This window comes from Microtus oregoni, unplaced genomic scaffold, assembly GCF_018167655.1.
Source record: "Microtus oregoni isolate MIOR12 unplaced genomic scaffold, Mior012 000028F_ref0000031, whole genome shotgun sequence".
Classification (NCBI taxonomy): domain Eukaryota; kingdom Metazoa; phylum Chordata; class Mammalia; order Rodentia; family Cricetidae; genus Microtus; species Microtus oregoni.
Genome location: NW_024543087.1, coordinates 32,683,053 through 32,707,417, shown reverse-complemented (window position 1 = coordinate 32,707,417; position 24,365 = coordinate 32,683,053). Strand labels below are relative to the sequence as shown.

General features: G+C 46.2%; 1 protein-coding gene and 1 non-coding gene across 2 annotated transcripts in view; one reads left to right on the top strand and one right to left on the bottom strand.

Annotated features, from left to right (window-relative positions):
- Tbc1d2b (TBC1 domain family member 2B) overlaps nucleotides 1-22,652 on the bottom strand; it is a 68,050-nt gene extending 45,398 nt beyond the window's left edge. Inside the window, exons 1-2 of the mRNA XM_041677272.1 lie at nucleotides 22,234-22,652; nucleotides 637-790 (exon numbers count right to left, since the gene is read on the bottom strand). Coding sequence (XP_041533206.1) covers nucleotides 637-790; nucleotides 22,234-22,596 — 517 coding nt within the window. The 5' untranslated portion in view covers nucleotides 22,597-22,652. The remainder of the gene's footprint in view (nucleotides 1-636; nucleotides 791-22,233) is intronic.
- LOC121464589 lies at nucleotides 10,063-10,166 on the top strand. The gene has a single exon (XR_005976533.1). It is a non-coding gene; the product is annotated as a U6 spliceosomal RNA (small nuclear RNA).
- Nucleotides 22,653-24,365: the final 1,713 nt, after the last annotated feature.

Genomic DNA, 24,365 nt, shown 5'->3' with positions numbered 1-24,365 from the left:
GGGAGAGGCAGGTTTGTAAGATGATCTACAAATAGTTGTCCCATTCTTTCTAGAGGGCTCAATACAATCAACAATCACGAGAAGATCATGGGGCTTAAGTTTTGCTTTTCAAGTACAAAATTACACCCCCTCTAGGGTGCAAATGACCAGGACAAACTAGGACCTATGAAAATGCCATGAATCTGAAATAAAATCAAATCAGTGCTTGGCTTTCAAGGCCTTCCTAAGAAATACTAGAAAACAACCAGTGGAATGCGGTTACTTTCTTGGCACATTCGAAATGCAATGTGTCAGGAAGTTGGCCCAAACATGAATACTTAGGTGAGTAGACGTTAGGCTAGCCTTGGAGCCAGACCAGAAGGTATATGCTGTGGGTCATGATTTCAGTTATACACAGGTGTTGCCCTCTACGATCTCTGCAATATGCTTGGTATTAGCCCTATCTGACACCCAGGCCAGCACTCGCTTGAAAATGGCTCTCTCACCTGGCATGGTAGACTGCAGTCCATTCATAAGGGATTATCATTATTTTCATTCTGAATTCACTTCCACTCATGCTAAAATGAAATGCTGTGTCAAATGGCTACTCTGAAAGAACACATGGAGCCCCCCCCCCCCCCCCCCCCCGTGTCTTACCTGTGTTATCTCTGGCTACCAGGCCCTTAGGAAAATCTCCAGGAGTTGGGGAAGTCCTGCTGTCCCATTTCACCATGTCAAGGCTGTTGCAATATTCCCATCTTTTCTGTTGAAGCTCCTGTAGCCAGTAAGTCATGAGCTCGCGATTAGGAGCCTAGAATGAGGGAAGGGAAACCTTGTTATAGCCACGAGTAACATAAAGACCTAAAAAGCATCTGTGTACTAACTGCACATATGGAAGAGAACAGCATTAAGAAGAGAGCAACTTGGTTGTCCAGGAGAACACTATGGTAAAGCCTTACTGCTGGAAAACTAACCACACACTTCAGATACAGAACACAGAGAAACAAACTGAACTGAGCGCAAGCATCCTTCCTGCTAATTAGCTTTTAGATTGCTAGGCTAGGCTGCTAGGGGAGAAAAGCCAACTGCAGTATTACAGATGTGAACCCCGAGAGGTACAACACCAACCACAATATGCGGACTGCTGCAAGGTTGGCAAGGTTATGATGGGAGGAACTGCAGAGGTTTGAGAAAATGGCCCCCAAAGGAGTAGCACTATTAGGAGGTTTGGCTTTGTTGGAGTGGGTGTGGCCTTGTTGGAAGATGTAAGTCACGGTGGAGGCAGGCTTTGGAATCTCGTATATGCTCAAGCAACACTCAGTGTCTCAGACCACTTCCTGTTGCCTGTATGTAATTCTACAGCATCATGTCTGCCTGAATGCCACCATACTCCCAGCCACCATGTCGCACCATGATGATAATGGACTAAACCTCTGAAATTATAAGCTGCTACCTCAATTAAATGCTTTCCTTTATAAATGCTGCCATGGTCATGATGTGTCTTCACTGCAATAGAAACTCTAAGACAGTAACCAAACACTTTTTGTTAGGATTTGAGGCCTGCTCCATAAGAGGAAAGCCATGCCTAGTACTATAAACCTAGTCAAGAGCCTCTGGCAGAGGCAGGCACAGGCTCTAGAAAGGAACCTTCTACTATTGTTTTGCCTGAAGCCCTAAGTTTGAACCCACATAAAGTGGAAAGAGAGAAGCAATTCCCATAATTTGCTCTCTGACTTCCACATTGCACCACTGCACAGTGCGCTCTCACAAGCACCAAGAATTCACAGATGCACAACAGCACTTTAGATACACAGATACAGACAGACAGACAGACAGGCAGAGGAAGACCTCAGTCAGTTACAGACGAGCAGCTCTTGCTTCATGACTGATCTGAACAAACAGCAATTCTAATGAAAGATTTTAGCCTAATGGATAAGAAATCGTTTTTAAGTCTAAAATTAGAGAATGATGAGATATAACAGTTTCCTCCAACATTTTTGGGAAGGACGGGCCCTGTTCTTTTACTCTAAACCTATTTGCTAAAAATTCACCTCAAGAAACCCAATTTAAGTATAAGTATGGGTGGTATACTTATGAATGGTGTGTTTGCCAAACAACAAGTCACATTAACTCTGCCACCATCCAGGAGTATAAAGAGAAAACTGCACACTGTAAGCCAGATGTTACACCCATTAAGATGGGTGTTAGTCACTTACTCAGTTTTTGAAACAGGGCTCTCTATGTAGCTCAGGTTGGTGTTGAACTTACTATGACCACAGTACCTCAGTCTCCTAAATTCTGAAATTACAGGTATGCTCACTGTACTCAGTTTAGAATGCAATGTTTTATCTTGTAGTATGGTATACTGACAAAGGTATAATGCAACTACAACTTTCATAAACTGTGGTGGACACACACAGTTCCTTATGAAGTCACACGTACAGTCATCGGGTGACACTACCGCCTCACTTCTCATACATGCCCAGGAGGAGTAAGAACTATGGTGACACAAAAGCTTGTATGTGAACATTCATAGAGCTTTATTCACAGCTGCTAAAAACTGTCAGCAAGCCAAAATATACACCATCTGGTGGATGGACAAACAGACTGTGGCATATCCACACAACAAAAGGGACAAACTATGGACTCAGAAAATATATGACTATCTATCATAAGCATACTGCCAAGAGGAAGAAGCCACATCACAAAGGTAACATGTCTCCAAACAATCAAAAAGGGCAAACTTATAAGGACATAAGCAAACCCCAAATGTGGGGTTTCTAGGCTTGAGGGTGAAATGGGAATTGACAAAAAGAGGCAAAACTAGAGAAACAGGGATGATGGAATTATCCCTATTATAACCATTATGGCAGTCATGATTCTATGCACTGATCCAAACCCATAGAACTGTATACCCAAAGAGTGGATTTCATTCTGTAACATGAGTACCTTAAAAAAAAGAAAAAGAAAAGATCAATCAAGAACTGAGGGGATGGATCAACGGGTAAAAGTTCTTTCTTCATTAACATGAGGACCTGAGTTCAAAACTCTAGAACCCATGTAAAAAGCCAGGAATAGTCATTTATAACTGCCTGTAACCCTAGCGGCATGACAGTAGGGACAGGAAACCAGGAGGGCTTGCTGGCTGCTAGTCTAGTTCAGAAAGAGACCTGTCTTCTCAAGTGAATAGGTTGGAGTGCGATAGAGAAGGACATTCAATGTCCTCCTCTGGTACATGTAAAAGCATGTGACCCACATACATCACAGACGTGAATATACTACACATTACACATATATATGTGCACATACAATGAACCAAGGTACAAGGGACCCAAACTATGAGCCACTGCAAATAGACAATGTTGGTCACAAAGCTCCAGGCTGACCCCTTGCAAGAATAAAAATGCTATGCCACCACGGTGGGAACTTTGCTGGTGAAATTGGGGGTATGTGTGCTAGAGAATAATCTTGGGGAGGAGAAGGAAATCAATTCGTCAGACCAGAGCTGACACTTGGGATACACCTGCTGATAGGGACTCTTCACTGACCTCTGTAGAATCCCCATGGGAAATCTGCTTTTCCTCAAGAAAACCTTTTCTTCAGTCTCTGAAGAGTAAATATAACTAGGAACAATTAGAAACACACTGGTCATCTCTCATTGAAGTCCTGGGGCAAAAGACCTTTACATTCCTTTGTGCTTGGCTTATTATCAGGTCGCAGAAATCCGGCCAATCAGGCGTCAAAACTACCTTGAGGCAGTGATTATCAAGGGTTTGTTGACTTTTTAAAAGAAATGTAGAACTCAGGGCCAGGGAGATGGTTCAAGGGTAAAGGGCGTGCTGTGTAAGCAAGAGGAGAGGGTTTGTGTCTCCAGAACCCAAATAAAATCCACGTAAAGAGCGTGGCAGCTGCTGTAATCCCAGCACTCGGGAGGCAGAGAGACAGAATCCTTTGCCAGAGAAGGCTGGCTCGCCAGACTCTCTGGAACCTGTGAGTTCAGGGCTCAGTGAGACATCCTGCCTCAATAAACAAAACAGAGTGATAAAGGAAGACAACCAGAGTGGATGTGATGTGAGAGACGAGGCAGACGAGGACTGTGTAGGCGCAACTGTCACATGGGAGCCAACTAATGCCTCAAAGAGCTGTGATAGAAAATTCCCGTTCTGAGGACAGAGCCTGGCATTTAGTGGAGGAGGAACTGCTCCTGACAGCTGCCTACCAAGTGCTGTGTGATGCTCCAGCTGTGCCTAGGCCACGACAGCATCGAATCCTGGAGGCCACTCACGCATGGATGAGTCAGGCCCTGGCCCTTTCTTCTCTTGGACCCCAAGGGCTGCTCTCTCTCCAACCTAGCCGGCTTCCAATGCAGTGCTCAAAATAATAGTACACCAAGTCATTTAACCCCAAGGTTGTTGGTTTCATCAGAAATTTCTTTTTTTAATTAAAAACAAAAAGGGAAGTTTCAAAAGAATTTACTGGCCATTTTGCATGCTGGCAGTCCAAATATAATGTATGTTGTATGAAACAGAAACTTATTGATCCTTTTGCCTGTCTTAGACTTTTATATCTGTAACTGCAAACCTTTTCGGCAGACCTTTTAAGGGCCCGCCACAGCAGGAAACATTACTGGGGAGCTTGGTGGTGATTTAGCAGCAAAGCCAGAGAGCTGGGTTTCACCAACTAGCACAGTCTCCATTATGACTGCCTCACCTCAGTTGTTCACTCCCTGGGACTCCAGCCCTCCAGTCCAGAATGTTCATCTATCAAAACTCAGTACAGGGACTGGGGAGATGGCTCTTTGGGAAAGTACTTGCTTTTTAAGTATGACGGCCTGCATTTGATCCCCAGAAGCCACATTACAAAAGAGAGGAAGGAAAAGAAAAAGGGGGAAGCAGCAGCAGCAACAGGGCAGCATGTTTGTAATCCCAGTGCTGGGGAGGCAGAGCAAAAAGATCCCTGAGGCTTGCCAGTCTACCCTACTTCAGGCCAAGGAGAAACCTGGTGTCAAAAACCAACACACACACACACACACACACACACACACACCCCTACAAAACCAAACAAACAAGCAAACAGGCCGGGCGGTGGTGGTGCACGCCTTTAATCCCAGCACTCGGGAGGCAGAGGCAGGCGGATCTCTGTGAGTTCAAGGCCAGCCTGGTCTACAAGAGCTAGTTCCAGGACAGGCTCCAAAACCACAGAGAAACCCTGTCTCAAAAAACCAAAAAAAAAAAAAAAAACAAAACAAAACAAAACAAAACCAAGCAAACAAAAAGAAAAGGTGGAAAGTACCCAAGAACAACAGCCAATATTGGCCTCTGTATGAATACACACACATACACCTCTGAAGATATGGTGCCAATGTCTGTTTCTCTGACCCCCCATACATACATACTCATACTCATTCAGTACATTTAGAAACCATAATACTTCTCTGAGTCATGACCCCATTCCTAGGAATTGATCCCAAGCACAGCCAAACAGGAAAAGGGGACAATGGCATGTGCATTAGAGACTGACAAGGACCACACCCTAGCAGTCAGCAAGGGACACAGGTCTTAAGGAGACCCCTTGATTCCTGTTGCCAAGTCACTCGGAAGGCAAATATTTTCTTCAACGCAGCAAATAATGAGGCACATGTTCATCACAGCCAACATAAAATGCTCAGGTGGTTGGAGGTAAGACAAAAGACAGATTTTTTTGCATATTAATTCACTGTCTTCTCAGATTGTTGACTTTCTAAATAAAGCAGTTTTAAAAATTAAAAGAAAAAGAAAATCCAGCTATATAACTGAGACATCCTTCATTCTATGGTCAGGAAAAAAAAAAAAACCAAAACAAAAAACTAGTCCAAATTCAAAGCATGACAAAGAGATGATAAAATTCATCTTAAGTTCAGTCTGAAACAATGGTCCTACCATAGTAAAGCATGTTATAAAGCCATAATAATTAAAGCAAGAGTATATACTACTAGCAAATCAAAATACATGGTTAAGTATGTAAAAGAGTACCTAAGTAACATTTCAAATCAAGCCATCGGACAAAGAATTAACTATTGAATGATGGCAGTGATAATCAAACATCTGGAAAGAAATAAAATCATCATGAATTATGATCTACATGAGAAACCTGTCACAGTGGAGACTTACCTCAAATTTGATTTAAGACTTAATAAACTGAATACAAATCGTTAGATTAACGATAGTGAACATGACAAATTAATGAATGGCATAAATCCCACTGTTACAAGAAAATGTTTACATAACTAAGATCGTCCCATTCTGCCTCTTGAGGCAAGAGATACTAAGATTTCTACTGCATTTTTAAGGACATGAAGGAATGGTTGGGCTTACAGAGCCACATAGCAGGGCAGAAATTCATGGGGAAGGGTTTGGCAGAAATCTTGGACAGCAAACAGTGAGGTCGGATCCTGGAGCACGATCCTGCCCAGATGGGAACTGTGGTGCAGGGCCTAAGAAAAACAAGCCACTCCTTTAGGACTGAGCCCTGAAATGACAGCTAGAAGGACAGATTTCAAATGACAAGCCACTAGCTGCTTCTCCCCTGCAACAACTCTAGAAGGCCAGCTCCAGGCTGACAGTTACAGGGTTGAGTCTCCCCCCCCCAGCAACATGGAAGAAATGTCCTCACATTTCTGTTTTCTTGGAACAGAAAGTCTTTCTAAAGCTACACTGTAAACAAGCAAAGAAAATGTCTATGTGACTAAAAATACTAGAAATAAAATGAAAAGCAATGAGAAACCGTGAAGAAGCCTGAAGATCTTCCACGTCTGAGCCTGGGATCTAGATGTGGAGTCTAGGCTATCACAGCTCTGCGGGGAATCTTCAGGGCAGGACCTAGAAAAGACCTCGTTTTTCTGTATTTTTATAAAAGTACATTTTAATCCCCTCTCCTTGGGACAGGGTCTCACTGTGTAGCCCTAGCAGTCCCAAAACTCTCTACATAGGCCAGCCTGGACTCAAACTTAGAGATCCACTTACCTCTGCCTCCCAAGTGCTTAGCCTAAAAGGACATTTTAGACTTTAGTCTTTTTAAGATGTATTTTGTGTTGCATGTGTCTGGTGCCTGTAGAGGTCAGAAGAAGGAGTCAGATCCCCTGGAACTGGAGTAACATGGTTATGAGCTGCCACGTGTGTGCTGGGAACCAAACCCAGTTCTCTGTGAAAGCCACAAGTGCTCTTAGCCACCAAGCTATCTCTCTGTGCCCAAATTTAGACTTCAATGCCAAGTAAGAACTACAACACACGCATAACTCCTGTGAAGAATTTGGAAAACAAAGAAAATAGAGTGAACATCACCACATCACTGGAAATGATACCTCCCAAAACCTTGATGTACTTATTTCTCAACATTTTTCTACCCACAAATATATCATCATTTTTCTTTAAAAAACTGAAATGAAGTATAGGCTCTCCAGGAAGCCATATTTGCATGCTAGTATGTGACCCCTGTCAAACAATTATTAGGCACTGAACTTTTGTCCAAAAAGTCATTTCACCCTCACAATATTCTCCTCGAACAGAATCATCTGCCTACACATGGCACCTAAGCATCTGAGCTCACATCTCTGCTCTTCCACCTGATAGCCGGTGAGGCAAGCACCTCATTTACCCAAGCCTTGGATGCGCCTTCGGGAAATGGACGTCACACCAGGATGCTGCTCCAGGCTGGTGGTCTAAGCTGACAGGTGCTATACTCAGTTTCTAAGGCGTTGTGCTTACCTAGCTCTCACAGCGGCCAGCTTCATGGTCAAGTCTGCATACCCCACCCCTGAAGGAGGACTAGAGTATGCCCAAGACAAATGCCTTTCTCAGTGCCTCAGCAGGAAACAGAAGTTCCTCTACGGCTTTTCCCGAATGCTGAAAGGCTGATGACCTCACATAACACTGCAGATCAATCTAAAACTCCACGAGGGTGCTGGTGTCAGGGGCACACCAGAGGCCATGCATGCTCATGCTCATCAGTGTGCAGGGCCTCAATTCTGAGGCACCAGTGTGGTCCCCTAAGACTGAGAGAGCAAGACTATCAACCAGTCCATAATGCGCTGTCACTGGATGTTCACACCAATTCTACTCTAAGGACAGTGTTCAGAAATAAAAAGCAGCAGGGATGTCGTTAAGAGTGCTCGTTGTTCTTATAGAAGACATGAGTTCGATTCCCAGCACCCCACGTGGCAGCACGAAGTCATTCATAACTCCAGCTCTAGGGAATCCAACATCCTCTTCTGACATCTGAGGGCACCAGGCATGTATGTGGTACACAGATATACAAGCAGGCAAAATACTCATACTCATAAAATAAAGTAAACAAATGTTTAAAAATAAAACTGGAAGAAACGGGAAGCAGTAAGCAGTCATGAGGCCACATTTAAACAGACACAGAGAAGATATAGCAGCTTCCAGGCAGAGCAGGCCCACCAGGTCTGCTGTTCTTGGACTGATGCCCTGACCAAGCTCTCAAACTCATTCTATCCAGGCCTCTGCAGCAGGCCCTCTGACTGGACAGCTATCCCTAGTCTTTGCTCTCCAAATCCTCTTCTGACCCCTAGTCAATGAAGTTATACCCACCCCATGTCTAAAACCCTTAAATGTTTTCAAATGCCAAGTCATCTGGCTGAGTATAGGGCCCACAGTGCCACCCTCCACAGAACAACGACTTTCTTCTCACACAGAAGAACAAGGCCAGTTCTGCTGCTTTACACGCCTCCCCCACAACTACCTCCAGAGTTAGTTATCCATTTATGAGGCCATTCATATCCCTGCAGAGCCCACAGTAACACAGGAGCCCACAGATAGGAGAACACACATCCAGACGGGTTAAGTTTGCATACCCCATAAGAAGCTGCATAAACCACATGGAAGGTTTTACCCACAGTTCTTAAAAGCTGTTCATCTATCTATCTATCTATCTATCTATCTATCTATCTATCTATCTATCTATCTTCAGCTTTTTGAGATAGGGTTTCTCTGTGTGACTGGCTCTGACTGTCCTGGAACTCGCCTTGTAGTAGATCAGGCTGACCTTGAAGTCAGAGGAATCTGCCTGCTTCTACCTCTCGAGTGCTGGGATTAAAGGGTGTGCCACCATCACCCAGCTCAATTCTTAAACTCAAGAAAGGATATACTTATTTCTAAGGAATATCTAAGGTACTTTGCCCATAAGCAATAAAAACTGTACGAAGTCTGATAAAATAAAACAAAGCTCAGGTGGAGGGCGGACTACAACCCAAATCTAACAAGCTTCAGTTTCCAATTTTCCTTTGGAGTGTTTCAAAATCATGCACGAGTCTAGAGACAATCTCAAAGGATTATACTTCATACTAATGGAAAAATGTGTGTTTTTCCTTTGGAAGATTTTTTGAAATCTTCTATTTGAGCCCAATTGAGTGGCCAAGGACCTCCTGCTCCTCAGAAGACAGGGTACAATTTCACAAACTCCATGCAACTAGGGAACATGGTAAACTCTCATTCACCGAGTCTTTAAATTGCTAATTAAAATTGGCATTTTCATATATTTTATAAAAATACCACCAGAACTCCAACCCAATTCCTTTCTGAGGTCTGGATGGTTCCTGCGCTTTTCACCTGCTGGGTGGCCAGCGTGCTGCCATCTCTAGCACTGGTGAGCGCTGCCATCTCTAGCACTGGTGAGTGCTGCCATCTCTAGCACTGGTGAGTGCTGCCATCTCTAGCACTGGTGAGCGCTGCCATCTCTAGCACTGGTGAGCGCTGTCATCTCTAGCACTGGTGAGCGCTGTCATCTCTAGCACTGGTGAGCGCTGCCATCTCTCTCTAGCACTGGTGAGCGCTGTCATCTCTAGCACTGGTGAGTGCTGTCATCTCTAGCACTGGTGAGCGCTGCCATCTCTAGCACTGGTGAGCGCTGCCATGTCTAGCACTGGTGAGCGCTGCCATCTCTCTCTAGCACTGGTGAGCGCTGCCATCTCTCTCTAGCACTGGTGTGTGCTGCCATCTCTAGCACTGGGGAGCGCTGTCATCTCTAGCACTGGTGTGCGCTGCCATCTCTAGCACTTGAGCAGTTCACTTTTAAAAGCAAATACGTGTGCTCGCTTGGGCAGCACATTTACTGAAACTGGACGGACACAGAGATTAGTATGGACCTGTGAAAGGATGACTAAGTCAATTTGTGCAGTATTCCATATTTTACAAAAAAAAAAAAAATCCTGAGCGAAAAAGCCACTTCTTAATTCCACAACAGATGGCAGCCAGGGGTAGAGGCCAAACTGCTGGGAGTCTGAGGCCAATGTGGACTACACAATGGGTTTCAGGTCAGCCTGGGCTGCAGTGGGACCCTGCGTGAGAAGGAGATGCCAAGGGCTGGTGATGGACTTTGAATAAGGCCCATGAGCAGATCAGAGAAGATCTAGAAAGTACAAAGGCATGGGAGCAGCAGACACGACTGGCCTGTGAGGGACTGACTGAACCGCAGTCTCTCAACCTAGACTGACCACACAGACAAGGTTCATCAGGATGCAGGCAAGAAGGACAAGGCCATTCTCTGGGCCTGCTCTTCCTCTCAGGAAATGGCGAAGTCTGCTAAATGCTTTCTGTTTTAGAGAATGGGAGCATTGGAGGCCTTCAAGTGACCAGAGAGCTACATTCCAATGGCTCTGCCACTGCGAAGTCAGCAGGACAAATAAGAACTCTGGCCTCAGTCAGGAGCCTGCCAGACAGCTCTGCACCAACACTGCCTCCTCCTAGAGCATAGAAACCCAGAATGCAAAGTTAATTGAGGCTACAAACCACAGAGTGCGAACCTGAGAGTAAAGGGCTCGCACTCCACTGGTTTCCACCCACACAGTTGTTATTTCTGTTCTGCTGTCAGAGAGTAGGCGACTTAAGGTCCATCCCCGGAACCCACACAGTAGGAGAGTACCGACTCTCCAAAGCTTTCCTGTGACCTCTATGCATGCATCATGGCCACCATCAAACAGTACCAACAAGAACAGTCACTCATGACCCAGGGAGCAGAGGGGAGAGGAAGGGCAGGGATGCCCACTGGAAATGTAGGCTCTTGAAGCCCACAGTGGCCCACTGAGATGGCAGCATCTCCAGAGCAGGAACCCTACCACTGCACTCCGACAGTACCTAGTCTTCTCCTACGCAGCCTCTTCCAGAACCACTGTTCTGAGGAAGCCACATTTCTTCAAAGGACAGGAAAAGTCTTACTAGTTTGTTACCTCTGGAACAGCATCCACGTGAGAGCTGGGTGAACGATAAAGTTCCCTACTGAAGGGAACTCTATGGCCAAAGGCGGGCTTCCTTGGGTGAGTACTATACAATGAAGGCCCTGAGAGGAATGAGGATGGAGACACCACTGCTTCTGTTTCCTACTGGAAATTTATAATCTATGCTGTCCATGTTCAAACTTCATGCAATTAAATGTCTTCAACTTCATGCCTTTAATCCTAGCACTTGGGAGGCAGATGGAGGCAGATCTCTGTGAATTCGAGGACAGCCTGTTCTACAGAGCTAGTTCCAGGACAGCTAGGGCTGTCACACAGAGAAACCCTGTCTTGAAACCACACCCCCTCAAAAAATGTCTTCAAATTATGCCCAACATAAAATAGTTACATGTACAATTGTGTGTCTATGTAAAACCATGATAGCATAGGATGCTTTTCAATAATGAACATGAACAGACACATGGAACACGTATTATCTAACAGCCTGACTATGTGTCTGGAGATGATTTTAGTTCTAAGCCTAATAGTGGGAATCAATTTCTTCAATGTGTTATATGCAGGGGAAGGTCAGGCTGATCTCTGGGGGCCTTTCTAGTTCTCACTTTGGGGTAATGGGCAGAACACCAACAACAAAAAATGACTTCCTCCAGATCACAGAACAATTAATTTAAACGACAGTGCCCTGATCACACTCCAGTAACAGGACGATCTCCCGGGGCCAGAGGTGATAGTCGACTCCAGCTGGATACCCATCATGGCCTTGCCCTACAAGGCCAGCTGGGTAAGTGACTGCTGCAGCCACATTTAAAAAGTCAGGTCACCTCCCCTATAAGCAGTCTTCCTGAACACCAGAGAGCTGGAAAGGGAACTAAAACTGGGCTGGCTGCCTAGAAGTAATTCCTTTAATCCAAGATCAACATCCTGATAAGACTGGCCGGCTCTCCCCCAGCCAAGGAACACTCAGCCGCAGGGCTGGCTTGGAGCAGTCTGCTGGAAGAAAGGCTGCTCTTCCCAGTGGACTGGCCCAAGACAGCAGAGGAAGAAGCAGCCAACAGATCCACCTCCCCAAACCACTTTCCCCTAGTTCCAATTCTCCACACAATCCCAGCAAAAGTTGACCAAAATGCAGGGTGAAAACCCATTAAAAAGTGCAGATTCTCGTTTTCCTGGGGACATTTCTACAAATTCTCTTTCTGGGAACAATCCTGCAGGCCCAAGAGGTACTAAGTCTTTGAGTAGCTCTGCAATTATACCAGAGCCGAATTCCCCTGGTTGCTCCTCTTCTCCAGGGATTTTTCTTGATGAAATGAGACACAGGCTGGGGAAATGGCTCAGCGTTAGGTAAGCGCTTGCTGTGCAAGCACAAGGATTCCAGTTTAGATCCTAGAACACGAGTAAAGCCAGCTGTGACATGTACGCCTGCAACCCCGGTGCTGGGAGACAGACTCGGGCAGATCCCAGGGATTCCCCTCATCTACCATGGAGAAAACGCCAGAGCTCCATGCAAACATTTGGTATTTACCTCCCAGAACTGGCATACGCAGAAAATTAAGGCCTCTTTCCAATGTTCTTGCAATTCTTGGATCGTAATAGGTGCAAATTACTTTTAAAACTCTAACACTATATTTTCTTAAATCAACAGAAAGTTCTCACTGATATATTTGCATCAAGATGCGCAACACTGGGCCTGGAGAGATGGCTCAGTGGTTAAGAGCACAGGCTGCTCTTCCAGAGGACTTGAGTTCAGTTCCCAGTACTCACATGACAGCTCACAATCAACTGAACCTCTATTCTAGGGGATCTGGTACTCTCTTCTGGCCTTAGCAGGCACACACGTGGTGCACATATATAAATGCAGGCAAAATAGTCATACATATAAATATATTTAAAAATGGTGCACAATGCTTAGAACATGATAATGTATACAAGAACATTTGCTAAATAAATGTCCATTACAAACTTCCGTTTGCCATGGAAGTAAAAGCATATCACCTACCATCACACCCATACCCACTCTCTACAGGAGAAGCTGAGGGCTCGGTGAAGTCCTTTAGATAACAAACATAGCCTGGACATCATCTACAGAGTGCCTGGCACCCCTAAAAAGCATTAGAAACACAATGACAACTACACAGGAACCTCTTGTACTCCTGCAGGACTCAGTGTAGGTGTTTCCAAAACTAGGAGAGGATCTGACATCATTAGGGGTAAACCATCTGAATCTCCAGTCCACCCAGAGCTTCTTGTGCTTATAATTAGGTCACAAACACTGTGGTCTCCCCGGGGCCCTCTCAGCTTCTTGCCCTCTGATGGCCTCATACATACCAGTCCCAGGACACGAGCTAAACTGAGTACCTTTGGTAGAGGGGATTTACAGAAAACTGGCTAGATGGATTGCCATTTCCCAGCTCCCATTCCCATACTGTAGTGTAGGCTAAGAAAGCAAAGCAAACTCAGCAGAGTCCTAGCCTATGAGGATTTAGGGAAGATCCCACTCGGATGTCTCTGGATAGCAGAACCCCAAATTCTTAATCAAAATCTCTTTCCCTCTCCCAGTCTGAAAGTAATTTCTACAACAGCAGGGTCCTTTTCTCTCCTTTTTGGAGAAAGAGAGTTACTATTTACATTCTGCTGACTAGAGACAGGAAGGCCACAACCAGTAGCTGATCATTAAATCCTTCAACCAAGAGACCTGTCTTCCCCTCAGATCCTTGGCCAGGTGGGAAATCAGTACTAAGTACACTTGGTGCTTGTCTTAGTTAATTTTCTATTTTATAATTACTGTAACAAAATATCATGACTAAGGCAACTTAAAAAAGAAAGCATTTAATTTAGGGCTCAGGGTTCCAGAAGGCAGTAGAGTCCATGACCATGATGGAGGGGAGCATGGTAGCAGACAGGCAGGCATGGCACTGGAGCAGTAATTGAGAGCTTACATGTTGCGTTAACAATCATGATGCAGCGAGTTAACTGGGAACGGCATAGGCTTTTGAAACCCCAAAGCTCACTCCCAGTTACACATCTCCTCCAACAAGGCCACACATCCTCAACCTTTCCAAACAGTTCCACCAACTGGGGATCAAGCATTCAAATATATGAGCCTATGGGGGACACACTCACGCCAACTACCGCAGCGGCCCCTCTGTGTCTCAGAAAACAGTTATGTTGGAAGGGGAAATGAATTGGTAGTGTACACAGAAGGAAAACAAGGACCCAGTTAGTGAAGGTGGCCTTCAGGAATGTCCTGGGAGGGGAAATTTGGAGGCCATGGTAGAACAGGTCCTTCAAAGCCATCGTAACAGGTAGCAGCACTCCTAGCCATGCCAATACAAAGATTCTCCAACTTTGCATTTATCTACTTAAAAAAATTACATTTTCTATATTAGCGTATATTTATTGTATCATAAAAACAATGGGCTTTATTATGACATTTCAGACATATAGAACATGTATTCCCATCATCCTACTCCTTTTTGTCCCCCTCCATGATTCCCTTCCTCTTCCCAAGCAGTTCCTTTTCTACTTCCATGTTTCATATGCATCTTTCTCTCAAGACACACACACACACACACACACACACACACACACACACACACACACTCTTTTCATTCTGGATTCCACAGGAAAGAGAACCATACACTTGGCATGGTATTCTCTATTAACCCATTTTCCTGCAAATGACATAATTTAGTTCTTCATGACTGAACAACCCCTGCTCCCCAGTCTGTGACACATTTTCTTTATGCATTCATGCACTTAACACTTTATTTTATAATAACGACAGTAATGCCCCAGGTCCTGTCCAAACACTTCCCAAAGTTAACTTATCCGACCTTCAATGACAGTTTATGAAGTCACTATCTTGCTCAACAGCACACAGCAAGCAGGTGAGGCAGGAATTCACCCAGAGGAGGCCTGACTCCAGGGCCCAAGCTCTTAACAGATTCCTTATTCTAGGAGTATTCCCCAACAACAAAACAACTAAGTCCAAGCATCCTATGGCTGGCAGTGGTCAGGGAAACTCACTTATCCAGCAGGTGGAAAACTGCCTTTCCTCCAATGATCCTGGGGAATTAAAGAACAAACTGAACTGAACCTAGAACATAGGTTTCCTAATGCTTGATCTATTGTACTCTCCCCTTCTGCAACAAGGCTTGTTGCAAAGTCAGACTATAGCAACTTTAAATCATCAGAAAAGGTCCCATCAGGCTACTGGCAACAGAAGAGAAACAGACAGGCTTTGGTTGGTAGTACTGTCATCTTCCTGGCTTGAGAGGTATTTGGGTGTTGACACAAGGCTACCTTATTATCCAGAAATACCCTTCTGGATAATACCCTGTATCCCCAGGCTCCACCATGTTTACAGATTGTGGCAGGCCATTTCACAGGCGCAAATGGACTACTACATATGGTGAGGTTCAGCAAACGGCCCCAAGGACTAGGATGTGCCTGGCTCCATCTCCAACTTCAGCTGCTTCTCAGGCACTCAAGAAATACTTTCGTCTTTGTTGTTGTTATGCCTGTGGGCATGGACTCATGTCTACCTTTCTGGAATAAAGAATTCCTTCAAGGGAAGCTCCATGCTGGAAATAGTACACCAATTCTGAAGGAACCAAGAATGTGCTTTCTCATGAGAATGGAATCTTCATACATCACACATCTCCCTGCTCCCAGTACTGTCCTGCCTTCCCCTCTCCACTCGGATCCATCAAGCAGGTTTTGAAGAATCGAATTCCCTTGTCATTAAGAGACAAACAGGGCTTAGTTGGTAGACGCTACCGCTTGGAAGAGGGTGACACAGGAGCAGCCTAGGCTACATGAAACCCTATCTCAAGTTAAAGAACGAGGGAGTAAGGTGAGTTAAAGTGGGATTGTTTTGAAATAATGTAGCGGGGGATGGTTAGTAAACTCTGCCAGTGAGGTTCAGGAAGAAGGCATCGTCTGCAAAACAGAATGAGTTCTCAGCAGAGCACATCTGCTGGTACCTTGGACTTGACTTCCCAGCCTCTAGAACCATGAGCAATATATTTCCGGTATTTATAAGCTGTGCAGTCTATGGATGTTGTTGCAGCTGTCCAAATGGATTAAGACAACCAGCTGGTTTCCCCTTATTCAGTGACTTCTTCAGCTCTTAGACACAAAGACCAAAATCTTGCCATAAACCCAAGGACCACTGTACAGGTTCAAGTTAAGGAGACAAGGCTGGGTCTTAGTATGGCCCTGTACTACCTGAGTCCTCCTACCCAAGGACCAGCTGCTGTTTATTTTTGCATTGCCTAAGAGCAACAAGCTTAACATTTTAAATGGTTGGGAAAAATCAGAAGAGAAGTCTTTTATGACATAAGATTATTTGAAATTCAAATTTGGGAACCCAGCTATACCTGGCAAATGATTCTTTTTGGACTACTACAGCAGAATACAGCAGTGACAGAGATGGCGTGGCCAGTGCAACCTCAAGTATTTACTATATGGCCCTTTCCATAAAAAGTGTCTCTGCTGGAACAGGGTTCTTAGAGTACAAACCACGAGCAAGCAGCACTCCACATACAGGATCGACAGCAAACTCTCACCTCTGGGGAAGGCTGAATCAAAACCTTCTTTTGGCTTCCTGATGCCTGTGAAATGAACTGATGGCAACCACTTTCATGAAGTGGCAAAATGTCGTTTTTTGTTGTTGTTTTTATAACATCTATACATTTTAGAGTTCTAGATAATCACTTCTAAAGGGCCAGAGGTCATACTAAAATCATGCTTACTGGTGATGACTTCCTATTCCTATTCTTTCATTTAATGAAGGTCTGTTTGGGTTCCTTGTCTTAGTGTAGGTACCAGAAAAAAAAAAAAATCATACACCAGGGCTGCAGAGATGGCTCAGTGTGTGCTGTGCAATTCTCAGCACCCACATAAAAAAGTGGGCACGGATGTATGTCTGCAACCTATGTGTGCCCATGCACGCATGCTGGGGTAGGATGGGGTGGCACAAAAAGGCACATCCTACAAACTTACTGGCTGCCCTCTCTCAAGGGAACAGGCAGACTGCAACAAAGGAAGATGTTCAATGTCCTCTGCCTGCCGCTTGCATAATCACTCACACGCACGTGCCATTCACACGTATACACCGCACATAATCACTCACACGCATGTGCCATTCACACGTATACACCACACATATCAAGGATGATGATGACGATGACAATGATGTCACAGACTGAGTGGCTTAAACAGAAACTTATTCTTCACAGTTCTGAATGCCAAGACATCCAAAATCAAGATGCTGGCCAATGTAGTTCCTGGCAAGGGCCCGTGAATCTGAGATCTGGCACTACCTGGTTCTAACACACAATGAGTTCTCACTAAATGCTTGAGGAAGGGAACGTTTATGCTATGACCTCTCTCTGGAATCTTATTCTCATTCATGCAGGTCCCACCTTCCAAATCCATGACACTCTTGAGTCAGGGATTCAGCACAGAGACTTTGAGAGACAGTGACTATTCACTCAGTCTACAGCACACCTACTTTATGCCAGGCAGAGTTCTGAGAAATCCTCAGAGAGCTAGACTGGGCACCGCATGGCAGAGACTCCCCAGGGCAATGAGTGTGTGAGAGGCCGTGGGGCGGAAAGCAACTGTATTAGGAACCTGAGCAGGTATACTCACCTTTAAGGAACTGACTGCCTGAGAAACCATAACAAATCTATGAAAAGCCAGGTTCCCACAACTTAAGATTTAAATAATGCTTCAAGACCCTACACAGAAGCCTTAGTGCAGAACAGCTTGGCAGAGCCACTCACCAAGGAAGGCTGGTTTACCACATCTATTCCGTGTCGTGCACACTATCATTATCCACACTAACAAATGTTTTGTCGTTAAGCTGAAAGCCGCTTGACACGAGGGAATGGGCCTTTCCCCACAAAATAGGGTTAAGAATAGGGATGCATAGTTGTTCAGTTACGTGTGATTTGGAAACCAACAGGCAACAGACATGTTCATGTGAGTACCACATGCCTCCAAGAGAGGGGGAGGGGAATTCATTTGCGGCCAGTCTGATGATGTATCTTGCTCCAAGAACTGCGAAGCATGGGTCATTCAAACTTTACCGACATTCAGTCACATGCTTTCTTATCCCCAAGTACCAGCTCAATCCAGAAATAACTCCATGCCTCTGGTCCCAGGGAAGTTGGGAAAGAAGCCTCCAGCAGCACATTGTATACACTGCACAGGAAGCATCTCCCTCCTCCAGGCCTTTGCAGCCGTTTCCAAATGTCTCCTCAACGTAATGCACACCCATCCTAGTAAAACCAGGCAGGACAATGTTCCCGGACATAAAAGGACTGACCGAAAAGCAGCGAAGGGGAAAAGGCCCCTACACCTTACCTAATCCAAAACAAACAGTACCAGAGTCTGGAGAGAGAGATTTGCCAAAACAGATAACGCAACTGGGACACTCCCTGTTTCCAGAGACTCTGCTCTCAGACAGTCTGAGTCCAGCCTTGTGATCTCAGGCAAATCACAGCCCCTTCTTGGGCCTCTTTCCCCTCATCTGTAAAATAGGGCTCTGGACCAGATCCCTGACTTTAAGAACTGAGGAGTTTACCAAGAAATTCCAGTATCAGCTTTCATTAAGACTTAAGCAGTAAGGCATTCTGAAAACCCCGACAAAGCCACAGCTTCTCCCTAGAAGACTGAAAAGACACTTAAAATAAGAAACACATGATAATATAATAAGCGAATCACTGATTCTCTCCTCTTTTTAACCCATTCCTTTTCAGAAGAAATGGCATCTGCACAGTTATTCCTGAACTGAAACAGATATAAATCCTCTCCAGCTCTTTGGAAGCCAGGGTCTCCCCTGCGGGCAGCCCTTGAGAGGAAGCATCCACGCTCAAGGGAGTCAGATCTCGTGAGAAGATGACTGCTACTTTCCAGTCTCCCACCGCAACCACTTTATTCCAAAAGCTCAAAAGGGGTTACTGTGCTCTTACATGTACACACACACACACACACACACACACACACACACACACACACACACAAGTGTAGGCTGGAGATCAATGAGCCTGGAGCTCACTAGATGACTAGACAGGCTAGCCTGAGAGCCCCAGGGATCCACCCGGTTCTCTTGGCAGACTTATAGGTATGTTAATACCATGCCCAGCTTTTGCTTGGGTGCTGGGGATCAAATTCAGGTCCTCTTCCCTCCAAGCAAACACTTCATCCAACTGAGCCACCTTCCCAGCCTCTTAACTGAAAAGACAAAACACCCTGATTCTGAAACCCTACATCTCAGTTGATCTTTTCCTTTGGAAAGCCTTTCCCTTTTCCATCCCCACCATTTCTATCAAGCCAACACTCAGACATCCGGTCTCTGTTCTCTAATTTTACATATACAAAACTGTCTAGCCCGAGGCCTGGAGAAATGGTTCAGTGGTTAAAAGCATTTGCTGCTCTTGCAAGAGGACCTAAGTTCAATTCCCAGCAACTATGTGGTGCTTCCCAACTGTAACTCTGCTTCCAGGAGATCTGATTAATTTTTCAGGTCTCCATGGGCACAGCACACACATGACACACAAAAATGTAGGCATAAAATAAAAATAAGTTAAAAAACCATGCATGAATATTCATGAAGTCTGCGAAATTCTGAAAGAGAATCAGGTGGGTCAGTAACTCATGCAAAGGTGTACCCTTCCCCCACCTTTTTAAAAAATGCAAAACAAGAGTCGCAGGGGCCAAAGAGATGGCTAATCACTTATGGGCACTTGCTCTTACAGAGGACCCTGGTTCGGTTCCCAGCACCCACATGGCAGTTCACACCCATAAGTAACTCCAGTTTTCACGTATCCTCCTCAGGTCCCTACAAGGAACCAGGCACATATCCATACACTCACACATGTAAAAAAAAAAAAAAGGTTTAACTCTGAGCTGGGTGTCGTGGTGCATACCCTTAATCTCAGCTTCCAAGAGGCAGAGGCAGCTGAATCTCTGTGAGTTTAAGGCCAGTCAGGGCTACAAAAGGGTAAGCAGAACAATAGAACAAACCCTGGTATAGCTATGACCTAGGCTAAGATGAAGAACACTGCAAAACAGAAGAAGATGCCCCAGGATGTCCATCCCCTTCCACAATCCTCTTCCTATCAGTTATCTACCACCCTGAAGCCAGGGCTTGTCACTTCAACATAGCTTCCCAACCCCCTGTGGGGCACAGCACAGATCCTCTCGGGGCATAATACTTCTACAAACTTAATCGTCACATAAAAGGTATCATTCTTGAAGCTTTTTATTTCTTGCTCAGTTTTATGTTTGCGACAGGCACACAGAGCGACACACACAACTCTAATTCCTCTGTATTCACTACCCAGAACATGCCACTATATGAATATAATGACTATATCACAGGGTTGATTAAAGATAGTGCCGCATGTTCTATATGTCAGCCAGGCAGGGCTTACAATGTACCGGCCTCTTTCCATGTTTTCTAGAGCCCCCACAGCCACTCAAGGAGCAAAGTAAAATTCACATGAGATCAAAGCAGGAAGTAGACAGAGAGGGATCAAATGTGTCCAACACACATGATGGATGACTCAGGCTGCAAGTTCAAATCCATCCAGGTCTAAAGCCGTACTCCTAACATTAGGCACTGGAATTGCACTTAGGCAGATACTGCCATTATTTAGATGTTTTCAAAATGAAAGAGCTGGTGGGGAGAGGATTCTAAAGTTATCTGAGAAAATCTGAAACAGGAAGCTCAGTTTTCTTTCTTAACAAACAATTCCACCGGAAATTCACCAGTGTCCACATGTACACAGAGGACAAGCGCTGGCCTCTGACAAAAGTCCCTGTGGACACTCTGGAGTCAGTCCCAAGTTCACACAGACACTAAGTTACCTCAAGCTGAACTGCAGGCCTGCCTGGCTTCCTTCAGAGAAACATTTTATGCACCTACCCAAGAGAGTGGAGAAAGGGGCCCAGGAAACCCTGGGGATCAGACCCTGCTGAGGAGACAAGAACCAGCTCCAGGGAGCAGCTCCAGCTGCTGCACGCTCTGCAGATTACCAGGCCACTCAGCTCTCCACTTGGCCAGCTTCGAGAGAGTTGCTGCTTCAAGCCCAGCCCTGTTGCTCTGGAGAAAGCCCAGCTTGCAATACGGAAGAGAAGCCAGAAAGAGAGAGGGTGGAGACTCAGGGAATCAAGCAGGCAGCTTGGGTTAGAAGGTGGGGGGGAGGGGGGGGCGGCGCCCAGTTCTAGGCCGGGGCCCAAACCCTGGGTGCTCTCATCAGGGCAATCCCTAGGAAATGTTAAGGTATTGGTCTCTAGAACTCTCAGCAACAGGAAAAGCTGCCCCAGGACTGGTGACTATTATCAAGCCTGTAACGCTCAATCTCTGTGGGGAAGCCTAAGAAAGACCCCTCCCCCCCATAAGCTGAAGCAACCCCTCCCACCTTTCCCTGCCAAAATAAGGAGCAAGAGGCTGGGGCATCCCCGACCTCTCTGGAGGGGCTGTGGTAAATTATCTCTAGGGGCCCTGCCATCACTTGCCTTTGGCTAGAGCACTAACATTTACAGAGCACTTTAGAGTGGAAATCACTTAATCCCAGAACCCCTATGAGACCGCTATTACCGCTGTTCCCACTTTACAGGGCAGGCAGCTAAAGCCCAAAGGGCATGACCAAGGTCACAGGCAGACTTGTAAAAGGCAGGGTGAAGGGTGGAAGCCTACAACTGTGGGAGGGATACCCTGAGCATCCACTGGACGGGGAGGGTGGGCACGGGAAGGAACCGAGGGCATAGAAGGAGATAAAGGGTCAAAGTGTCAAAGACCTGACTGAATAATCCCCCAAGCCTGCCCCAGCCTCAACGTTTAAGCACAGGTAAAGAGCAAAAGATAAGAATGAGGAAGGAATCAGAGTGGACAGAGGCGAAGGGAGGCTTGAGCAGGATAGGAGGAGGCCATTGGGGCAAGGAAGGAAGGAAGGTGGAGAGGGAAATCTGCAGGCGGAACACGAGTGGGCACCGGGGCGCGATTGTCCCACCTTGAGCACCGTGACTGCACCAGCGCTGTGCACCTGGAAGTGCGTGGGCGGCTCGGCTCCGGGCTCCGCAGCCTCATCCCGGCCCTGGTAGCTGAAGCAGGCGTCGGCGATGTCCAGGTGACCGAGCGGCAGAGCGTCCTGCGGGCTCTTGAAGTAGTAGAGGTAGCAGCGACGCGAGTCAAACACGAACCAGCGGCTGCGGTAGCCGCGCAGCGGGCCCTTGCCTGAGAGCTTCTGCAGGTAGCCGCACAGCCGCGAGGGTTCCCGCCCCGCCACCGCCCCGGCCTCCGAGCCGGTTACCGGCACCGTTTCCTCGCCGCCACCACCACCGCCCTCCTCCGCGTGTGTCCCGGCCCCCGGCATGCCCCGCCGACGGCGCCCGCGCCCCGCGCCTCCGGGCCGCCGCTGCAGCGCCCACCTCCCCGCGCCGCGCCCTCCGCAGGGCCGCGGCGCGCTGAGCAGCCTGGGACTTGTAGTCCCGCCCCCGCCGCGCCCCCGCTGCGTGGGGAGGAGAAGAGGTTCCCTAGCGACCCGGGATTGCTCAACCCGAGTTTCGGCTCATCTTGGAGGCGCCAAGGTTCTCCCTATCCCGGGAAGCAAAGTTCTGTTTCTTTATGCGAGCGTGGGTTCCGCTAGAGGGTTTTTCAAAACCTGTGGTGGGTCCACTTAACACTGCCCGGAACTCTAAATAAGCTTTAAATTTAAAATCTTTGCCCAGCCAGTAGTCATAGATGATAGTTAGAGGGCCTGGTAGAGAGTGGGTGCTCGGTAAATATTTGTAGAGTTTGTGAATGGAAGCCAAAGTATTTACTGCCTCTCCACATCCTGGTTTGTTCACTGAATAAAATATTTATGGAGGGCGTTTTGTGTAGGATTCAAATGCTGGCAGACTCAGCAGTGACAAGCCAATGGACTTCCTGGCCTCATGTTATATTCTAATAAAGCAGAACAACAATGCACACATTTTAAAAAGCAGATACATAGAACAACTGCTTTGCTGTGTGAGTGTTGTTATGACCTGCAAATGATGATTGTTGCTTAAGATAATACCACTGTGCTGGTTAGTGTTTTGTTGACTTGACACAAGTTTCAATCCTTAGGGAAAAAGAAATATTAATTGAGAAAATGCTTCCATAGGACTGGCCCATAGACAAGTATGTGGGGCGTTTTCTTGGTTGATGATTGTGGGAGGTATGACCACTGTGACGACCCTGGGCAGGTGGTCCTGGACGGCATGAGAAAGCAGGTTGGGGAAACCAGGAAGAGCAAGTCAAACCGCGAGGAGCGTGGTCCTCCGTGGCCGCTGCTTCAGTTCCTGCTTCCAGGTTCCTGCCCCAAATTTCTGCTCTGATTTCCCTCCATGGTGGATTATAATCTGTAAAGTGAAATAAGCCCTTTCCTTTCCAAGCCGCTTCTGGTCATGGTGCTTTATTAACTAAAATGTCACTTACCAGTGATGGGTGGGAATGCAGGATTGAGACAGTTTCTCACTGTGTGACCTTGGCTGGTAATCGTCTGGAGATCTTCCTGTCTCCACCTCCAAAGTGCAGGGATTACAGGAGTGTGCTACTCCACCCAACTTCCCAGTACTTCCTGTATTTAGTCATTTCAACCCTCATTAACAACCTCACAAGGTATTCATTTTATTTTATGTGATTTGATGTTTTGCCTGCGTGCTTGTTTTTGTGAGGGTGTCGGGCCACCTAGAATGGGAGTTACAGGCAGATGTGAGCCACTAACTGGGTGCTGGGAATTGAACCTGGGTCCTCCAGAAGAACAGTCAGTGCTTTTAACTGCAGAACCCTCTCTCCAGCTCCATGCCCACCACCACCTTCTCATATTTTACACACACGTGCCCTCTCTCTCTAGTACACACGCGCATGTGCACACACACACACACTTGCACACACACTTGCACACACACACACACACACACACACATCCTATTTAGAGCCTGGACCAGGCTATTAACCTCTTTTTGCCTCAGTCTTTTATTTACTGCCATTGCTATTATTGTGTTTACTGTGCCATTAGCCTTGCTTCTTCTTCAGTAAGCAGATTCTGAGAGGAAAATCTATCCGTCAGACTGGCCTACATGTACAGTAGCCCAAGAGACCTTGGTGCTTTGTGCC